Here is a 22,354-nt window from a genome sequence, read left to right as displayed (position 1 = left end):
GGACCAAAAGTAGTAATTGAAAATTTTACAGGGACTAAAAGTTGAAGGAAAAATTTAGAGGGACTAAAACGAAAAGTTGGTATATTTATAGGGACCAAAAACATATTTAACCCTATATTTAATGATTGATGTCAACATATATTTTAGAAAAATGCTGCGAGCCTGCAACAAAAACAACCACGAACAACTCGCGAATGATGTGTCTACTAAAATCACACGCTTGTTGAGTGTCTTCTGTGAAGAAGGCGATTTCATCTGCCTATTCATTTGCTATTTACCATTGCATCTCATCACCTTAGTAACTCCTTCCATAGCCTCCCTTATTGTTTGATTAGATTATTAATTAATTGTCTAAAACTGATCTCAGAAAGGAGATTTCAAAGGCTGTAAATAATAAATCAATTAATCTTCATATTGCAAATTATATATTGTTAAGGATTGTGATTTTTGGAGACCCACGTGACAGTTTGATTGTTTATCTTAATATTTAATTTGATTGATGGTATATGGTGACGGGTAGCAAAGACTGCTCTGCAGTCGAGGATCTCTAACATTTCATGGATGCTCGTCCAACGACGGCAAACCATTTCAAGGTAAATTGAACACTTTGGTGGTCGTTGAAGCCTGAGGAGCTCGTGTTTACGATGAGAGAAAGGAGGGAGAGGCTAAAGTGATGGAGATTTGAGCGAATCAGGTTCGGTTAGAGGATGGGTAAGACTTCTTTGAAGGAGAGTCAAAGTCGGTGTGGTTGAACAATTTGCGGAATTCTCGTAAAATATTTTACGTTGTACATAGGAGTCGCTGGCTTTTTAATCAATCAAAGGTGTTAAAAAAGTGTTAATATTTTCTTTTATCCTGTCATTTTTTTCGCCCTAAACACATCAAATCAAACATCGAACAACCGTTACATTTTTTCAAATGAAACGGAGTCAAATAAAATATACAGACCCTGATCTTCTCCATGGATCTACGGTTATCACGGTAAGCAGAAGATATTAAAAAGGATTTACAAAAATTAATGAAGGGTTATCAAACTTCTGATACTAAGGCCTATGTTATGGTAGCAGCAGTTCACAAAAGAGCAGGTTGGAGAGTTTGACAACTAGGTTGGAGAGCTGATATAGGTCGGACCATGCGAATAGTACACCTAATAATACATGAGAGATAATGAGAAAAAATGATATTATTAAAAGGGAAGGCAAGAAATATAAATATAAACCAAATAAATTAAATATTAACTTTTCTTTATAATAAATAACAACAATTCATAAACCGGGGAGCCCCTAATATGGACCCTTTTTTTTAGGACCCACCCATGGTCCTTGCTAAATGACTTGCAATAGTGGGTAAACACACTTCCTTCTCAATTTACATGGATGGCCTCCATATGAATCTTTAATGTGAGTGAGCTTTTGCAATCAAAACAAGCGAATCATCTAATTCACAACAAGCTCAATCCTTGATTCCACAACTTTAATTTCATCATTCAACAAAAGCTTAAATTCGAATTCAACAATTTAACATAGCCATCCAAAATGGTCTCAAAAGCTTAAATTCGAATTCAACAATTTAACATAGCCATTAAGTCGAACTGAGATTCCATTGCAACTCTAGCATTTGAATAAGGTCTCAAAAGAAAAGCTTCAATCCATTTTTCGAGAAAAAGGGCAAACGCCGCTACCGTGATTGCAACTATTAACGCTCTCACGCTCTCCGCATAACATCTCCATGATAATCACTTTCATACAGAACCCGAAGTCAAGTTTGTTAACTGGAACAAAATTAATGGCTCCATGGAGGACCTGGGATGTTATGCAGAGAAAACGTCGTGAAGCTGTGGTTTTGAATCAGCTGTCGCGATGGATCAAGCATTTCAGAGCAAACCATTTTTCTTTTAATCTGGATTTCTTAAACCGGTTCGAGTTTTTAACTAAGAGGTTGAAGCATTATGTGGTTGTTACATTCTGTGCGGAAGTTGTTCTTCCTGTTAGACTTGAAACGGATGGCAAAATAACAGAAAGGTGAATTGTACCAAATTTATACTGGAGTGGAAGTGTAATTACCCGCTATTGCAGGTCATTTACAAAGGACTATGGGTAGACCCTAAAAATAAGGGTCCATATTAGGGGCTCCCCATAAACAGACGTTGAACATAAATATGTATTTGACTAAAATGGTGTGATAAATTTTAAAAATGGAAATAATAAGTTCATACCAATTCAGTTTGTTACCCCAAAAATAAAAAATAAACAATTTAGTTTATAAAGCCTTGTAAGTAGTTTAGAGATACTAGTATTATCTTGCTTTGCAAGCTTTAGATAGCTGTCATACCAGCCTAGGGATTAACATTTTTCCCTAACATTCATCAATGGCGTAATTCTAACACAGTTTATCATTTTTCCAGAAAAATTAAGAGTTCAGTTTGTCTACCACAAGAATACGAGTTTCTTCCACTTTGTCTAGCCCCAAATAAGAGTGACGAGCATTCATCACAGTCATAAACATCGGAAAGAGAAATAGTGAAGTTATAGTGTTTAGTGTTTACCTTATTCAGCATTTTGTGTCTGATCCTGATTAATGAACTCTAGAGCATCATTTTCGGATATAACATTAACACGGCTGACCCTGTTTTTGTGAGTCACTCCATATATCTTGTCGGCAACTTTCACTAGCTCTGGACGGAATGTTGTCGTGATAAATTGAGTGTTTGCTATGTCTGCCAGGCGCCGTATCATGTCTATTAAAGTCAAGGATCCCCAAAGGAACGAGAGTATAAAAGGAAATCTAGATGTTACTAAAGAGTATCACAACCATGAACAGATTTCTAATATCACAAGTCCACCTAACAGTAATAAATAAACAATAACAAATGTTTTTTACCACTGACATGGACCAAATGACACTTAATACCCTACCATATATCATGTCACATACCATTTCTGTAAGTATTTCTCTATTCAAGCCTTGTGTAGCTTGCTTCTTGAAACTTACTTGAAATTATATATTTTTCTCTTGCACAGTTGTCTCTTTTAATGTGCATGTGTTCCTAACAGAAGTACTAAATGCAACAAAATAACTCATGCTATGAGGAATTTAGTTAGCAATAGCTGAGGAAAAGAACACAAACCGAGTATGGGTTGCATGTTCAATGATAAGGAACCATAAGGTTTATATATTCCAATGGTCAAAGATCCTCTACGTGCAACTGAAACCTTCACCTCTAATATGCAATGCAACATTATATGAAGTGGCAGGTGCAGCATGCAGATGGAATAATGCAAGAACAGACATTGGGCATGACAAATAGCACCCACAATGATAAAATGGATACTTCCAACAGCAGTTCTGTACTGAGGATCCAACGCTGCATCAATCTCGTCAAATAGATAAAAGGGTGCTGGATCACATCTCTGTATGGCAAAGATAAGTGTAAGGGCAACAACAGTTTTTTGACCTCCCGATAGCTGTTTCATGGACTGTGTTTCCCCTTGTCCAGTAAAAGAAACCTGCAAGGTATAAACATGTCTAGGATTAATGAAGAGCCACTGAAGAAACCCAAATCCCCAACCAAAATGTGGTAGACAGAACAGTTAAGGGTCAGAAAACAGGACACGTCTTTGTTTAATGATATCAAATTTTTCTTTTTTTTTTTTTACTGTGCTGCCAATTGAATGTAATTCATCTCTAAATGCCAACAAGAAAACAAAATAACTAAATATATCTCAAGACATGAACATTAATATTCTACACACCATGCCGTTTTCTGACTTTAAACATTCAAAAGGTTGTACATACATTACATAAATAAAAATAAAATGTAAAAATCAAATACGCTTGCCTTCACTTTCACTCCAATGTACTTTTCTACTCTCCCCTCTGGATTTGGTTCCCGAGGACCATCCTCGTCTTGATCATCATCATCGTGATCACCATCCTAAGAGAGGAAATAAAATATAGAAATATCATTTGCATGAGTTACAGTAACGAAGGTAAAACATCAATTTATCTCTTGGAGATTACTCTCACAAACGCCACATTGTGTAAATACATGGAAATAACTCAATAATCAAACGCCACATGCAAACAGAAGCAAGAAAACAGTTTTGACATGAAAGCATACAAATTTAACGATGTGAAGAAAAACAAATCTCGAAGAATACTAGAATATTCTTAGTCTAAATTATTGATAACAGTTTTCATTTTACGATTATATCACTCATTAATTTGAGGAGTTGACATTATGTATTCCTCCAATAAAAGGCTCTCTTTCCTGGCATGGAAGAGACTATATATAGAAAGGAATATTAGTTTCTCATTGAAATTACACTCTTGACCTCTTGCAGGAAACCAGAATGAGTGATTGAAATGAAGGCTAGCCAATACTCCTATGGATCCCAAATGCAAAACTTAATGAAAAAAGAAATGTTGATATTGGGAGATACTAGAAGTTGGTTGGAAAATTGGTATACTTGGCCCATACCCGTCCTGATATTGCCTTACCCGTCTGTGTTGTCAGTCAGTTTATGCACTCTCATGAAAATCATCTTGAGGCTGTATAGAATTGAGATACGTAAAAGCTACCCCAGAAAAGGGTCTATTCTTTGAAAAAACCAATGATAAGAATGTGGCTATTTTTACTAATATAGACTGGAAGGGTTCTGTAAAAGATAGGAAGTCTTCTTTATGTTATTGTACCTTCGTGTAGGGAAACTTGGTAAGTTGGAGAAGCAAGAAACAAAGATCGGTTGCCAGAAGTAGCACGAAAGCCGGGTTTAGAGCAATGGCCCAGGGAATTTGTAAGGGCCTATGGATATATATAGTCCTAAAGGAACAAAAGATGATGCTAGAACTCCTGTTGAAGTTGTAATGTGAAAACCGCAATAAGCATAGCCCAGAATGTCATCCAGCATGACAAAGCATATTGAAGTTGATCGTCACTTTATAAATGAAAAATTGACTCCGTAATTTTATGCTCGTCCATTTTGCCTTAAAATCAACTAAAAGATGGCATTTAACTTAGAATTTAGCAAGGCTGACACTTGAGCATCTAATAAGAAAGTAGGCATGATGGAAATTTATTTTTATTGTTGAATATATCACTCCTAAATTTGAGAAGTTGACATTTAAGTGTTTCTCCTATAAAAGGAGTGCTCTTCTACTGAAATAATAATTCTCTGTTGCTATATTATTTTGAACAATTATACAACACACAACACATATAACAAACAAACTATTAAGCATCACCTTTCTCTATCCAATGCAATCACAAAAATTGATGGGAGAAGCTAAGACATTAATTACTAGCAACAAACCTTCTTCTTCATCATAACCAGATGACCATGGCCCCCCTGTACAAGTTCAGAGAATACTTCTCGGAAATGCCTAGCAACACCTTTGAAAGTGCGCTCTATTGATTCATCCTTCCGTTGATCTAGACTTGATATTAGCTCTCTGATTTTCTGCAATTATTTAACGGCAAAAAAGTCAAAAAAAATTAGCAATGTTGTATACAATACAATCACAAATGCAAAAGTTGGAATTGAATCAGTCCTACACTCAAACCCAAACTTAAAACCAAAAATCACATTAAAACTACATTACAGGGCATGATACATCAAAAAATGGAAACTCAATCAAAAGAATATCACAAATATAGGTCATTCCACATGCAGGTGAATATTCAACAAGACGACTTCATAGACACATAAACTGCAACAGCATTCACAGCCATGAAAAATCATTTGTTCGAAAACCTTTAGATGATAAAGTGCAGAACCAGCAATACTTGTCAGGCAAAATTGGCCATTGAAGACTTTTTTGTATCTTTGGAAACAATTATGAAGAACTTCCTATACTGGAATGACAGTATACCTCATCTCCTGCATCAAGTTCAGCTTGTCTTTTCTGAAGTTCTTCTCTTTGTTCTGTAAAATTTATGTACTGATCGAGTGCTTTCTTGTTGACATGACTAAACTGTTGCAATTCATCATTGCACCTGTGCAGCATTTTTTGCAAATCTTTAATACTCCTCCGTTTGAACCTATCATGTCCGATGAAAAAAGGAAGAGTCAAATAAAATTGGCAAAAACCACACTGCAGAGAAAAAGGTAAACTATAATGTAGAAACCATAAACCACATCTCTTGATGAAACATTTAAAATATCAAGGCAACACGATCAAGTTTATCACAAAATCTAGACCGAAAATATTCATTGAAAAATATAAAACACAACCAATAGATGGATAACAAGTAGAGAATGCTCTTGGCCTTTTTTTTTTAAATAAAACTTCTGTCTACATAAGTGCAAGGATTAGCCATGCCATATTTAAATGACGCTTGAGTAGAAAGGAATATGATTTTCAGGAAAATGTGACTTTGCAGAGAAGTTTGGAGTATTTGCAAGGCACAAGGCTTTCTTAGGAAGCAGACGCTGTCAACTTTGAAGTGAGAATGAAATGTTGCTACTTGGAAGTTTACATAAAGTGATAACCTCCGTGAAGAAAACGATGTGCTTAAGTGCTCTCTATAATTTAACTGTCATTTCATTTATTTTCAGAATATAATTCATCTTTTATCCTATCCCTCTAAAAAAAATAAGTAAAAGTAAGCTGCTAGGCAAAACTTACGACTCAAAAGCATCTGATGTCAATGGGCCAAGTTCCTTTATTTTCTTGGTATACTTTTCTTCTTTAGCAGAAAATTCACTTTTTCTACCCAGCAATTGCTCTAATTCTTTAGCTTCTTCCTGATGTCTTCTATTATACTCCTCCTCCATAGACTGCAGCCAAATAACTTCATCATTAAGGACCAACAACACGTAACCATTGAACAATTTAAAAGAATAATACCTTCAATTTATTAATTTCATCTTTGATCTTTGCAATTTGCTTGTTTCGATTATTTATACTATCAGAAACTCCTGAAGAAGAAATTTTGGTCAAACAAGGAGTGACAATTTGAACTTCAAGATATAGATATAAGACAACATTGGCTGACGTTCTCACTTTTAAGCTGATCTAATGTATCATCAACCAATACTTTTGCATCATTAAGTTCCTCCCTCTTGGAATTGGCATCAGCAACCATAGACTCATCATCATCAGATGATATCACAGCCTCCAGCTCTTGTTTTCTTCTCCTAAGATTAGTGGTTAGATTAGTTTCCAGCTCTGCTTTCCGTGCTTCACTCTGCAAAATTTGAAGTTAAAATGGAGACAATAGAATAGATAGCCCTATACATATTATGAACATCAATATAATTCACTCAATAACCTCAATGCGATCAGTCTTGCAAGCAACAAGCTTCTCTTTAAGGTCTTTGATTTCAGGGTTCAAATCAGACAAAAGCTTTTTTTCCTCAGGTGTTAAATGATCAATGAGCTCTGTGCCCATCTCAGCTTTTTTCGTAGCAATGCTACCCTTAAGCTGTTCAATCTGATTCTGAACATCTTCAAGTGATTTCTCCTACAAGTTATTTCGGAAAAGATAAAAAGCAATTAGCAGTGAACAATCTCACAAGCAACTACCAATAGAAAGGAAGCTCATGAGTGGTAATTGAGTAGAATCTGAGAAATTCAATGATACCTTCTTGGCAAGTGCTTTAGAGAATAATGGCTTCTGTTTATTAGAATTAGCAATGTCCCGTTTAAGCTCTTCTATCTCTGATTTGCTATGAGCGCATTGAGCATCAACCTTCTGCTGCTCGGTAACAAGATCATTAATCTTTTGATCTATCTGTGAGACCAGTTCAGTGAAAACAAAACCATAGGGGAAAATGTTTTTTCGGCAAGGAATAAAATAGGCATCACAGAATGAATCACAAAACTAATGGATATGTGGTACTTAATGTTACCACGTCATAAACAAATCAAGCGGCTCTTACCAAAAAAAATTAGTACAAGACAAAACAAGGAATAATCTAAAAGTAAAATCAATCATCATCAATGAATGAAACAGATGTAGCAAACCCTATACTAGGGGTCAAAAAGAAACGCAGAATTTCAGTAACGAACAAAGTGCAGTAACAACATAACGAAAAGCGATTCTATCAAGAAATTCTATCAAGAACCTTGTATTTCCTTCAACTCAGCTTGCCACATTTCTAATAAAACAATTCTATCAAGAAAGTGCATCTTAATCATAAAAAATTTTGTTTAAAGACAGCATCATGAATATGTCCAAGATACCAGAAAAAAATAATGGTCAAACCATAACGAAATCACTGTCTGTAAGAGTTGCAGTTAATCACAGAAAATTATAGAAAAACAATATCATCTCCCTCTATACTGCCAAAACACGTATTATAACATAACCAGAAAAAATCAAAAGCAAAAAGTAAATATGACTGCTGGGTACACATTGCCAAATGGTTTTTCTTCTCATTCTTAGAGCTATTTCTTTCAAACATTTTATGGTAATCAAGGTCCTCCGGATTTACTTTGTTTGCTTAGTTTCATTATATGTCGTTTATAAATAATGAGTTCTTACCCAAAAAAATGGAGAATGTACAAAGTGTTTATTTACTAATATTAAAGGATATCTTGTATCTCAAATTTAACTTTCTCCAATTCCTCCTCCTTAACGTGGATACTGTCAGCATTCTGCTTAATGGTATTCATAAACTTCAGTCTTGATCGTCTGTGATCATAAAATCCTCCGGTCATACTACCTTTTTTGCTTACTTGATCACCTGTATAGAGACAGACAACAATTTGTCAGGACAAAACAATAGACCATCTACAATATGCAGACACAAGCAAAGAGCTAAGCAAACCTTCCAGTGTTATGCAGTCCAAACCATTGGTACGAGCTACCTTTGAAGCCACATCCAGATTCTTGCAGATAACTGTTCTAGCAAATACCTAATAGAAATATCATAACTGATGTCATGGAACATCTAATGCAACTTTATAACGAAGAGGATGACATCGCTGATGTAGACTAAGTAATATTTAGGTTTGAAGTGCTCCTCTTGGAAGAGCATTCCCTTGAAAAACCTGAAGACTACTTTAGGTATAGAGTGATATGACTCAAACTTAAACGCACTACATTAATAATGGCTTAAGTATGTTTGTAGTTAGTCCCCCAAAATATGCTTTCTAAAAACCCACTTTTGGGGGACTAACTACAAACATACTTAAGCCATTATTAATGTAGTGCGTTTAAGTTTGAGTCATATCACTCTATACCTAAAGTAGTCTTCAGGTTTTTAGTTAGTACCCACTTTTGGACTGTTAGGGAAAACCCAAATCCGACATTGAAAAGGGATAAAGCATAGAGAGGACTTATAAAGAGAGGCACCCCTCACCTAACAAATCGGTTTTGTAAGGAAGACTAAGGTCAAATATATAAACCTAAGATAGAATTATCCAAGCATCAAGCTAATAGTGCTAAGCATGAGGAGGAGGTATATTGAACAAAACTCAAATGTCCCGCATTGAAAAGAGATAAGACCTTTAAAGAGTTAGTAAAGAGAGGCACATCTTACATTACAACCGGTTTTATAAGGAAGAGTTAGGCACAATATAAAAACCTAAGATGTACAAACCAGCAGTTTACAGGAAACAGAAGGGGTTTTGATATTTTTGTTTAAAAATAATTAAATGAAACTTACAAAACTACCCTTTAATTAATCATAATAACCCCTAAATAAAACAATAATCCATTCATGTCACACTGTCCTAACTCAACATGCTGCTCAACTTGCATCAATTTTATTATGTTATTGTTAAGAGTCCCACATTGGATGAGATATGGCCTGACAATATGTTTCTAAGTTCGAGGTAGTCCTCTCCTCGCCTTAAAAGCAGTTTTGTAGGGTTGAGTTAGGCTCATCCCAAATTCTAAGATGGTATCAGTCTATCCAAGATTCGATGGGTCGCCTGATCAATGAAGGATCCAAAATAATTAACCAGTGAGGGCAATACTCATAATTGTTCTTTAAGGTTATTTTATTCTAAAAGCATTGAATATGTGTTCATTTTCAATATTATAAAAAGTATTTCTTTATAAAATAAACAAACAATCATTCAACAATTTCCCAAATTTTATTTTGTTTTTTTATAGGAGAAAATTTATTAAGCGCACAACAATATAGAAGGTGTGCATAGAAGCCAATAAAAATGTACAATAGTCAAAATCTCCATCTCATCCTGCACTCTACAATAAATCAAAAAAATTAACGATGTTTCCTAACATAACCTGCTATCTAAATTGCATGATGCAAGCAACCTGATAGGTCTAAAACATCACAGCATCATATCACCTAAACACAAAACCGACCCGGCGACCTCCTATACCAAATAATTTCATATCAAATTTTATGATATTTATAGTAAAAAAACTCTTTTAACTGTTGTATTTGTCATTGGTGGCATCACATTTAACTCTACAAATAAAAATCACAAAAGATACAATATGTTTTTTGAATATATAGTATTTTTGTGTGAAGAAATAATAGTATATATTTTTATACAACAAAGTGGGGTATGTGCCCCCAAATTTGTATGAGTACAGCCATCCCTGCACCTGCTACCAGACCACTCAGGTCACACTCTAGATTTCTTGGGCATGAGGTCTGTGTGTTAAAGAGTCTCGCATTGGATGAGAAATGATTAGGGGCCTATAAGTCGTCGGTAGTTCTCAACTTACAAGCCAGTTTTGCATGGCTGAGTTGGGCCAAACCCAAATTCTAAGAGTTATAATGGAACCAGATAAACCATTTAAGAATTACGTTTAACACTACATATCACCTGAAGATAACTTGCCATATACCCATATGTAAATAAAATACAACAGTTGAGGAGAAGCTAACCTGACTGAATGCTGGAGTGTAGTCATGTTTAAAATTCAATTTCTTTAAAAGAGGTATGACATCGGAACTCTGTGGATAAGTGACGCGAGGAGCATTTACTCTGTTAAGTGGAATAAATGTAACACGCCCACCTTTTTGTTGATTAAGGTGTTTAATTATCTCGGTTGACTTGTCATCATTTTCAACAACCACATGAAATAAGCTGTTAAAACAAATTTGTTAAATTAAGAAATCAAGGCAAATATGCAAAATTATAATACCAATAAAGAGATCAGGCCAAAAACAGATACTAGAGATGAAAAAAGTAAATTACATGCTATGGATGTACCTAATCTACCCCACCCCCATTTCCAAAACAAAAATACACCCTATGAATGTAACATGTGGTAAAGCCTACTTATTCAAAGAAGGGATACCTGTTTCCTGCTGTCACTTCAACTGCGGTGAAAAACTTTTCATCACAGTTCAGCAACTCAATAATTGGACCGTGAACTCCAGAAATGTTCTGAGTTTTGCAGATCTTCCGAACTGAATTCAACCCTCTTCTAACATCCTGCATATTATAGTACAGAGTATCAAACAAGGGAGTGTGTAATAATGCCAACATCATCATGACAGATCATCCCCGAACTGGACAGATAATAATAGCGGGCACTCTTATCAAATGCTAAGTAGTCTACATTTCTCAATATTAGATAAACAAAACACTGAGTCACAAATACCATTATATAATTACAGAGAACTAATTCCGTCACTCAAAAAACACCCTGAAACATCTTATTCAAAATCAGAGAGTGATGATGTCCTTCACTGCCATCAATCTCAAGATCTTTCTATTTCCTTTATGCATTGAAAAATAGCACATTAAAAGAAGCTTTTAAGATATGCTACTCACACCAGGAATCGCATGATCAAGATTCTTTTCAGCCTTCTCAACTTCTGCTCTCAATTTATCAATTTCAGCAGTAAGTTCATTCTCTTTGCTCCATAAGGACCTATGATGATGATGATGATGATGATAACAATAATGAAACAATATCAAACCATAAGAAGTATCTCATTGACTATTAAATCAAAAACATGTGTACGCATCACAGAAAAGACAAGATATACGAACTTTTTCTTATCCTGAAGGCTGTCTCTTTCTACTTTATAATCACTAAACCTTTCACGTGACTTAGCAATTAGAGATTCCAAAGTAGTAATATTTGCTTTACGACTCTGAATATTCTCATCGCAACCACGCATTTCATCATTAAGCCGTTGAATTTCTTCCATCAGCTTTTTCTCCTGTGGCACAAAAGTTCCACTACCCGTAAAATACTCAGTCAACAAAATTTAATATATCAATCTTAATACCACAAGTATCACATGGCTCAACAGCCAATAAGATTTATGAACCTAACACGGGGTTTAGGAAGTGAGGAAAAAATGAAAAGTCTATGTATATATAACCCAATTCTTATTAAGTCTACATAAAAACTTCCATTTAGCAGAGTTAGAGTTTACTTTTACTGATATGCAAAATCATTATAATCATTATAAGAGCAAGAAACAAATTTTAAGAGTCTGGTGGCCGAGTGTTGAAAAGCCTCTTATAAGAAATTGGCAGTAGTTTATGAGCGCAGCTTTTCACAATCAGAGGCAAAGTACACTTCAAAAACAAAAGTCAGCAGCTGGCTTCTGCTTTTTGTTTCTAAAACAATAATAAACATAAAAAATTCTTGAAAAATTAAACAGGATTTCATTGAAACATATATTCCCAAGGGCATATAACTTGCTTCTACAGGCTGCTTCTAATAAACAACAGCAAGACCAAACTGACCCTCAGTATCCGGAAACACATCAATATTGCAATGAAGCACAACGAGGAAGTGGACTATAAATGTTGAAATTTGAGGCTTAACTCATCCTTACAAAACCGGCTTGTAAGGTGAGGAGTGCCTCCTCTTTATAAACTCTACTCGAGAGTCTTATCTATCTGATGTGGGACTAGGAGCGGACCGCAATAAAGGCGGAATTCCAACACACCCCCTCACGCTTCAGCCCGGCCCAATGGGCCTGAAGCGTGGACGATGCGGGAAATCCAATGATAGATCTAGGATAGGCTCTGATACCATGTTGAAATTTGGGGCCTAACTCATCCTTACAAAACCGGCTTGTAAGGTGAGGAGTGCCTCCTCTTTATAAATTCTTCTCAAGAGTACTATCTATCTGATGTGGGATTAAATCCACCCCCTCAAAGCCAACACAATGAAGGTGTTGGAGGCTGCAATGAAGGCTAACCAAAGGTCGCAATTTAGGCGACTAGGGGCAGACCGCAATTAAGGCGGAATTTTCAACAATAAAGTAGAATATGTCTTGAATAAAAGTGTAACTTTGTATGCCTCTAGGAAAAACTGTCATATTTTGGTGGTGATCAGACTTTCAGACAACAACAATATTACACGGGTTCCTCGATTGAATTTAGAGTGACTGATAGGCTTATATGATATTGTTTATAATAGTAATTGCAAGTTGAAGTTCCTTCCAGGGGGATATCATATCCTCTGACCTTATACTTCTTTTTTTATTTCTCTAATAATATTAATCATGCAGAAAAATGTATATGCAATGGAGCTCAAAAATATCATTTCTGTTTATTGAGCTAAAATTTAATAGAAAACGGATCAACAGCCTCATGAAAAACTGATAAAAAAAATAAAAAAAATAAAAACGAATCAACAGCCTAATGAAAAACTGATAATTCCATGTGTCAAGGAAAAAACAGTATTTTGTCCATAATTCAGAATACTTGTGCCATTAAATGAACCCTTGCCTGCGTTGTGTTTGTTGAGAGCACACGTTCAAGATCATCAGTCTCCTTTTGAAGCCACTTATCACGAGCAGCTTTACTTGAAAACTGTGTTGCGCGTCCTTGCTTTTGATAAAGTATACTGAGTTTCTTCTCGCGTTCCATTATTCTAACAATAAATATTTGTTTAAGAAATAAGATTCAAATAAAAAAAGCTGTACAGATATGTGAAAGATAAATCATATTTCTCTAAGTATACCAACTACTCCAAATTTTATTGTTAAATGAGAAACACTGATATATATATATATATATATATATATATATATATATATATATATATAGAGAGAGAGAGAGAGAGAGAGGTAACAAACAAACCGGGAAGTCAAAATGCATGCACTACGAGGGGTAAATACATTATAACTTATTGAAACATATCAGTAGACAAGTACAACCACAACATACCCCTTGGTAATGTCTTTTTCTTTCTGAACTAGATTATCATATAAAGGACTAATGTTGTTCAGTTCATCCATCGAGCCTTGTATTTTATTCTCAAGTATTGCCAACTGTTCTGCAGCCTCTTCCTAAAACCATGTAGGTCAAAGATAAATCATGACAGAAATACGCCATTCAAAAGAACTATAGAACTCATAACATGATATCATCATTAGAATAATACCTTGGCATGCCTATTTCCAGAGATCTTCCCTTGTAAGTCTTTGACATCAAGCTCAAGCTCTGTGCGCTTCTTTAATGCTGTTGTTCGTTTCTTTTCAATAACTTCTTTTTCTTTGATAAGGTTTTGATGTTCCTTTGTTATATCTTTCAAATTATTCTCCAAATCTTTGGATTTCTCTTGTGCATCAAGAACCTCATTATACTTCTTTGCTGATATTTCAGAGACCTTGTTCCGAGCTTGTTCTATCTAAAACAAGGAGTCAAGAATCTACCTTCAGGCATCAGAAACTCAATATAGTAAAAACAGAATTAAAAAAGTCTAGAAGACTATAACAATATAAATTTGGCATCCTAATTTTTTATTGATCTATGAAGACCGAAAAAAAGTTAGAGTGTACAATTATAAAGCTGCAAATAATTGCATTGAATATTTGAGAGCATTTCACCCTAGTTCACTTAGTAGGGATAAAAGGAGTCAAGGATGTTAGGCTGATCGGGAATTGGCGAGGATGAAATAGAGATGAGAGACAATTACAATAGAGAAAGGGAGGAGTGACATAGTAGCCAACTGCTAGAAGACTAAAGAGCAGAAGATTTGGGTATGAACGAGGTGGAAGACTTACCCTAAAACCTGCTCTGCAAAACCAAGTAGTCTGGTCTCTCCAAAACATCACAAATTTAGAGATGTCAACTAAGTTGGAAGATCATTAATTTGCTATTAATATGAGTATAATGTCAAGTACATTTTACTCGCTACACGATCGAACTCAAGTGTTATAAATGCCGGAATTCTTAACAACCGTGATGGTCAATTTGTGACGGACAGCAGCACCATGGCACTTTATAGCAGAAACGTAAACTTAAAATGTCGGAATTTTAGCCTTCAGCCATTGTCCGCCATCCCTAATCAATAACATTGTTTGGCTTTTACTTTTACCAAGGTCATTACTTTCCTCCACCTTTCAGCAAATTGATGACAGACCAGTCTACGGCACAAGGCCTTGGAAAGTTAATGTCCAAAGAAAATGGAGTTGCTGGTGACAGTAATGTGTATGTACGGCAGTTATTTTATTAAGCAGCTAGGACAGTTAATTTTATTAGACAGATAGAATGGGAGGACAGTTATGTGCATTTTATCCCTGTATGTATGGGTGGCGGTTATTATTATGGTAGGTAGTGAACTGAGTTGATGTATTATATTTCTGGTTTACTCCAGAATCGTTATCATTAAAACCTTCCCATTTGTTTGTCCAGTCTCTTTGATACTAACAATTGAGAACTGTGATTCGGCTGGAGGTATCTCAAGTACTTAAGTATCTACCACTGTCTATTTAGCTACACCCAAACAAAATATTAATTGAAAACAAAAACAAGGTCTTCATAAGGATTTATACTATAACATCTGCCATCTGATCTCAGCATTGATTTTGAACCATACAGCAAGAATTAACAAAAACAACATATCATCACCTAAATGGATTTAATAGACAATCCAATCATCAAGAAAGAAGTTCAAAAATAAAACACAGTAAAAAATATCATTCAAATAATTATAAATGTGAAAACATTTTAATATAGAAAACCTCTGCAAGCTTTTGTTGAGCATCTTGAACTTCTTTGCTAAATATGGCATATTCCAAGGATTTTCTCTGCTTGTCAAGGTGCTGATATTTTCTAAGTTCCTCTTTCTCCTCGTCTAGTTCCTTCAACCTCTCGTCTAAATACTGTACAACTTGGATAATTTGTTTTCTTTTGTTACCTGTCTCACAGTAAAATACATGATAAAAACATCTATAACATGAAATTAAACATAAAAATTCAGAAATTTTAAATTATAAAAAATAAAAAAAATAAAAAAAATAGAGTTTGAAAGACTTGCCTGTATCCTGCATTATTTTCAAACTTTCACGGCGCCTCTCCTCATAAACTCTAGTACCACCTATTTCCTTCAGTAAATCCAATCGCTCAGAGTCTTTCATCAAGGTCAGGGATGCTATCTAGGCAAGAGCAAGAAAACAGCAAGTTTAGTAATTGCTTCAACGTTTATCAACATAACAATCTAAAAGACCAAACAATAGCACCATCAGCATGCACCAATACCTTTCCTTGTTGCACAACATAATATGGATTTGAGCGAGAGAACCCAGCACTTTCTAGTAAATTCATCACTTCAGTTTTCCTGTAAAGTATTTATCATCTTTCTTTAGGATATAGGTAAATAACTACTCAAATAACCAAAGGGCATAAGATAAAACGTCAATTTTATATAAAAATGAATGTACAGTATGTGCTCTATATCTTAATCTATTACACTCACGTGATGTGTTTTCCATCTAGAAAGTATTCATCCTTTTTCAAACCAATCGTCCTGCGTAAGTGCACTTCCTCTTTGTCAACCTATCCTCCGACACAAATAGGAAAAATACTTACTTTGACACATACCCAACACATCAATTTTATGCACACATACAATAATGAGAAAAAGTGGAAAGAGAAAATAGTTGAATAATATTTATTTTTTAAAGAATTAAGTAAAATACATTTTGATGTGTGTGTGTTTAAATAATATGTCCAAAGTGCCCAATCAGGACTACCTCCACAAATAGATACCAAGATAAAGTACATGTGCAAATATCGCAATAAGTGGTTGTCAAAGATAAAGGACTTGAATAATAAAGTAAAATGCAAGCTCTTCGGGCGCAATGTAAAAAATGCATCGCCAAGCACCAATCGATAGATTTTTCAGACAACTTAGATAAAAGGATATTTATTATAAAGCAAGTTCTGAACAAATGAAATTGTATCAGAATGTTTTTCAAATAAAAACTCTCACCAACCCAGAGAACCATATCATTAATTAAATTACTTCTCAACTTAAGGAAGAGTACAATCAAAACCCCAGAGAACAATGCCAAGCACATCCATGCATGGAATAAGAATAAATTACTTCAACATAGAAAAATGATGAGTTAAAAATGGCATGTATAATTAAAAGAGGAATATGGAAATAATATGCATCCAGTCATCACAAGTTGTCAGTTAACTAAATCCAGATTCCTTTTTAGCCTATAGATCCTTTATGTTGATAGATTGACAAAACCCAAAGTGTAGAAATCAGTGCGTGAGAATGGATAAATATCCAATCAACCACCATTTAAAAAGGTAGAGATTAATATCGTAACTAATACTATAGCCAGGAAAAAAAAAGGTGACTAATCAGAATCTTTGCAAATATAATCTATAAAATATTTCTAGATAAAGTCATTTTCCCTGCCATGGCAATCATGCAACAGGATTCAATTTACGCACAATGATAGACCAGTCGCACAATGATAGACCAGTCAAGTATGTGTACCAAATCAGAAAGAAAGAAGGATAATAGGCCTGGGAACCCAAGTAGGGAGGAACAGTGAGGCGTGAAGGAGGGAACAATGGTAAAAGTGTTTCCAGAAAAATCAGCATGCATTCCTTTGATCATAGGAGTTTCATTCCTCATCTTGGGGAGGACACTCAGGGGCTTTGAGGATATTTTAAAGGGCGGCTAATGTGTTCCACTGAAAGGGAATGAGAAAAAACATAGAAGAGTTGGTGGAAAAGTGTGCAATTTGCCAACAAAACAAGTATCAGGCCCCTAAACCAGCAGAGCAGCTGCAACCAACTCCGTGCTGCCCAAATCAAGAGGCGACGATTCTATTTTGGTAGTGGTGAACAGGCTGTCCAATCCAAGGTTGTTCATTTCATTGCACTGAGCCATCCATATATTTCTACGGTTGTGGCTCAAGTTTTCATTGAGGAAGTAGCAAGGCTGCAAGGATTCCCTGGTCCCATCATTTCAGACAAAGATGATGAGTTTATGAGGCTGTTTTGGAAAGAGTTGTTTAAAAAGGCAGGGACCAAGTTGAAATATAGCTCAACATATCATCCCCAAAACAAATAGGCAATCGGAAGTAACTAATAGAACTTTAGAGGTGTATTTGAGGTGTTCTATGAATGGCCATCCAAAGATTTAGTAAGTAAGGTTAGTATGGGTTGATTTTGGTCCAATTCCTCTAACAATGCTTCCATAGACACACGACTTTTTAAAGTTGTCTATCGAAGGGAAGCTCCAACCATTGCAGAGGACTCTTCCCCAGAATTTATGTTAATACAATTTTATCATTTCCAGAAAATTAGAGTATTCGTCTATTACCCAACAAGACAAGAAAATAGCATTTCTATTCTTTTTCAAGCAGAAAACAAAACATGCATAAGTGGTCTTTTTATAATGTAATTAAACCAAAGGAACTTCAAAAAAATTGGAAAATCATCCTCCTTGTCTACTAATATAAATGAAACTATTATTTTCAAAATATTACCGGGATACGATTGTCCGAATTATCAAACACAATCTCCACAAATGCAGATAAAACCGGGTGTCCAGCCCCTTCCTGTAGAGAGAAAAATAAATTTAAGCTTTGTCAAATTCTAGAATTGATTAGCCCTGCCTGGGTAGGAAACAGAAGTAAAAATATAAAAGGAGGTGTGAATTGTGTCATACATGGAGTAGTGCATGCCTATCCTCACTGCGTAGGTTTTGAAAGAGATCACTTAACACAAAACGAATGGCTAGATACAAAACAAAAGGAGGGAAAACAAGTGTCAAATTCAAGATGAGCAATTCAGTTTCAGCTACTTCACAAAGAGTAAAATCTGGTCAAGTTATAAGTACAGTGACACAGGAAATGGCGATTTTCTTACCATGGAAAAAGTTTGTTTTACCAGATCCATTAGCACCAACTGCAAAAAAATGAGCAAACAGATACTATTAATGTCACTGAACACATGAATTTGACCGAAACAGGAAAGATGCAAAATGACATTTTGAGACAACTTCACATTAAATTAGATGGAATAAACAAAAGGAAGAATTATCAGAGTATGAAGAGAATGTAGTGAACAAAGGATGTACTTTCCAAAAAGGACTCTTTTTCGCTAGCCCCCCTCACAGAAATAGTTAAGCTAGTAAATCTTCTTTCAGTAAACCCTAATCTCACTAATCTTCCAAACAGAATTCCTTTCAGTAGCCCAAGTTAGGAAATGGATTCAAAGGTTTGTTCCAAAGGGGAGTCTTTCGATTGGATTTGGGATAATAACATTCATTAGAATCAAAAACATATGACTTTTTCCAGAATTACAATCTTAATAAAGCACTTTCTAATAAAACCATGGTCATGCCTCAACCAATACTAGTAATGGTTCCTACATTGTTCTGATACTATATCTACATGGGGCAGCTTTCCAAAGCCTTTGCAGAATTTATGGCAACGCTTAATGGAAATCAGCAGATTTTGCGGTAACTCAGTGTTATGGTTAGTGCTAAGATAGCTGGTTGTTTTAGGCATATTCATCTAAGATTTTGTAATGAGTATTCCTGTTTCTCTCCATCTTGTTACTCTTGAGACTACCATACTGTCAACATTTGGGCATCTGTTCCTTTTCATAAAAATTGTCTTTCATCCTTAAAAAGAAGAAGAATTGCGGAATAGGATCATACCATAGGAAAAGTTTCCATTATACAAAGAGTAATACTGTATGTATGTCTATTTGCAACTATTTACAAACTATGCTGACAAATATCATTCGTAATTAAAAAAAACACTTAGATTTCTACAAGCTATAATGCACTGAAACGAAACTTGACTAAATTCATTTCACATTGTATCAAATTCAAACTTTATTGAGCTTCCATCATGACATGTCACAAATGAAACTCCTACATCATGCATTTCAAAGGATTATGCTGAATCAACACAAAATCATCTAAAAGCTTTTGAATAAAATTATTACCAACACAGTTAACTTTAGGACTGAAATCCTCTGTGGCAATTTGCTCTCGATAACTCTTGAAACCTTCAATCACAACCTTAAAAAAAGATACAAGTCCATTTAGCAAGGAACCAACTCCAAAAAAGCAAGAATATAAAGGACATCGAAGAAGGAAAAAAATTTAAAATATGGAAGAATTATTTAACCAAATGTTACTTCCTTCTATCACTATTATAAGCAAATATTATTTGGCCGGGTTTGTTGAATAACTGATGTATCTAGTCTATATTATAAACCAGATACATCCAATTTTTAATGAACCTAGAAAGGGTTAGTGGCGCAGCTTGTTGCCTTCCATTCCTATGAAATTTTCTATATGATGATAATTTGAAAGGTAATCTTTGCTTATAATAGCAACCAGAGTATATTACAACAAAAGTAAATGCAAATGAAAAAATAAATAAATGTATCAAAGAACTTCTAAACAAAATTACCTGCTTAATGAACATGTTGAAACTATCGTAACCAACCCTACAAAAATAAAATCATATGTTAAAATTCATAATTCAGAAATTCACAATATAAAATCAGAATTTACTGTCCCGTGCAGCGGCGGAGCCAGACAAAAAAGTTTGGGGTGGCCGCCATCCCGCCATCAAAATAAAATAAAATAAAATAAAATATATTATTTAAATTGACTATATATAATGAAGAATGATTTAAATTGACATACTGTTTATGCATAATATGAAACAACACAATCCCACTACAAATCTACAATGAATTATTCAAACATTTTCCTTTACAAAGCATTTAGTCTGTATAAACACATGCAATTACATTCAATTTCAATTTCAATTGAAGAACAACGGATGGAATTGGAAACCAGTGGCAATCAACTAAGTTACTAAAGATGGAAAACTCATGGCAATCAATAAAGAACATGTAATCATCAAATAAAAAAAATAAAAATCAGAATCACAAAAAATTTCAAAAATCGCTTCCTTCATAATCTGCGCATGTAGCAAATTCAGAAAACCAACAAAGCAATACTGAACTCATAAACGACACAGAAATAGTAATTTTGTTTGTAAAATCAAATTACACATTACGTGATGAAAAATGATGATCGAAACTGTAGAACGAAGTGTTCGTTCACATGTTAGCATCGAAATCAAGCAGCGTAACACGCAATTGAAGTAAAAACCATCTCAGAGATTGATTTAGGGTTTAGGGTTTCGAAGTGAGTGATTTTCACTGAGAATCAAAACAAAGAAAAACAAAAACAGTGCAGAGCGATTTCGAAAGCATGAAAGAAGAAGAATTGAAAGCGACTGAGAGAAAACCTACCAGAGAGAGAGAGAGTTGAGCAGAATAGAGTTTGAAGCAATTTGAATTTGTATTGACTCGGACCCAATTGAGTCTATCCCAATTTTTTTCGCACCAAATTATGATATATGTTACGGATTAAAATTAAATTAAGTTAATAATAATAAATAATTTTAAAAAAAAAATTATAGGGTATTTTAAAATTAAGAATCTATATTTCTTTGCTAAAAGAAAAAAGATAAATTTTATCATAGTTTTGAAACCTGGACCGGCCGGTCGAACCGGTCCGACCGTGAACCGGAGGGTGTGTCGGTTCGAGCCTTTTATCGGATCGGCCATGTAATTAAACCGGCTCAAACCGGTAAGACTCGTTAAAAACCGGCTAAAACCGGTGACTTGGCCGGTTTTTTGATCCAATCCGGTTTAATTTTTTATCTTACGTTTTTTTTTTCATAATTAGTCATTTATTAGATTTAATATGCATTAAATGTAATTAAAGCCTAAGTAAATGAGAGCAATTTAAAGAAAGAAATACATTGACTTTTGATTTTTGTAGAGAAATAAAAATTTGAAAAAATTGTATGCTAGGATTCAAACTGCACACATGAGAGGGGACGACTTGGAATTTAACTACCGCACCATCTATTTGTTTGTCTAAAATAATCAAATATATTATATATGTATGTATGCTGCATCTTCATTTTTTTAAAAGCAAAAAACACATCGTTGTTTTTTTCTTCAAAAAGATCACATGATCTTTAAATGTCTCTATTTTCACAATAATAATAATAATAAATACCCCTAAAAAATAATATGCATATAATTTTTTTAAAATTTAGATATTATATTAATATTAATAAATATGAAAAAAAAAAACTATTTCCTCTCAACAAAATATAGGTATACCTTTTAAAAAAATAACTAATATATA

The 22,354-nt window shown here is 34.5% G+C and overlaps 1 protein-coding gene across 3 annotated transcripts; it reads right to left on the bottom strand.

The window, feature by feature from the left end:
* Positions 1–819: 819 nt before the first annotated feature.
* On the bottom strand, positions 820–21,551 carry LOC25483349 (structural maintenance of chromosomes protein 3). Of its 3 annotated transcripts, none has more exons than XM_024776405.2 (30): positions 21,445–21,551; positions 20,589–20,625; positions 20,116–20,191; positions 19,027–19,065; positions 18,827–18,894; positions 18,645–18,716; positions 16,607–16,686; positions 16,390–16,468; positions 16,169–16,286; positions 15,873–16,048; positions 14,291–14,536; positions 14,074–14,195; positions 13,633–13,777; positions 11,932–12,104; positions 11,710–11,809; positions 11,231–11,367; positions 10,815–11,016; positions 8,775–8,862; positions 8,541–8,690; positions 7,586–7,737; positions 7,274–7,465; positions 7,006–7,189; positions 6,850–6,920; positions 6,628–6,779; positions 5,872–6,040; positions 5,313–5,459; positions 3,839–3,934; positions 3,332–3,506; positions 2,546–2,737; positions 820–1,147 (listed from the first exon to the last, which is right to left on the bottom strand). In XM_024776405.2, exons 2-29 carry the CDS (start codon positions 20,601–20,603, stop codon positions 2,547–2,549), a joined length of 3,615 nt encoding a protein of 1,204 aa, XP_024632173.2. In that variant the 5' UTR covers positions 20,604–20,625; positions 21,445–21,551; the 3' UTR covers positions 820–1,147; position 2,546. The 3 variants fall into 3 exon arrangements, with proteins under 3 accessions (XP_024632173.2, XP_013467478.2, XP_039691067.1); XM_013612024.3 differs by lacking the exon at positions 21,445–21,551 and adding an exon at positions 21,207–21,225; XM_039835133.1 differs by lacking the exon at positions 820–1,147 and having other exon boundaries at positions 2,541–2,737.
* Positions 21,552–22,354: the final 803 nt, after the last annotated feature.

Source organism: Medicago truncatula, chromosome 1, assembly GCF_003473485.1.
Source record: "Medicago truncatula cultivar Jemalong A17 chromosome 1, MtrunA17r5.0-ANR, whole genome shotgun sequence".
Taxonomy (NCBI): domain Eukaryota; kingdom Viridiplantae; phylum Streptophyta; class Magnoliopsida; order Fabales; family Fabaceae; genus Medicago; species Medicago truncatula.
Note: the sequence above shows the minus strand (reverse complement) of the source record. Positions and strands in the feature narration are given on the sequence as shown.

Excerpts from the sequence above, each read along its gene's own strand:
- LOC25483349 (XM_024776405.2), bottom strand. Across the intron at positions 6,780-6,849 it reads ATGAAATTAATAAATTGAAG|TCTATGGAGGAGGAGTATAA; the intron begins GTATTATTCTTT and ends ATTTGGCTGCAG. Across the intron at positions 3,507-3,838 it reads ACATTGGAGTGAAAGTGAAG|GTTTCTTTTACTGGACAAGG; the intron begins GCAAGCGTATTT and ends TATACCTTGCAG.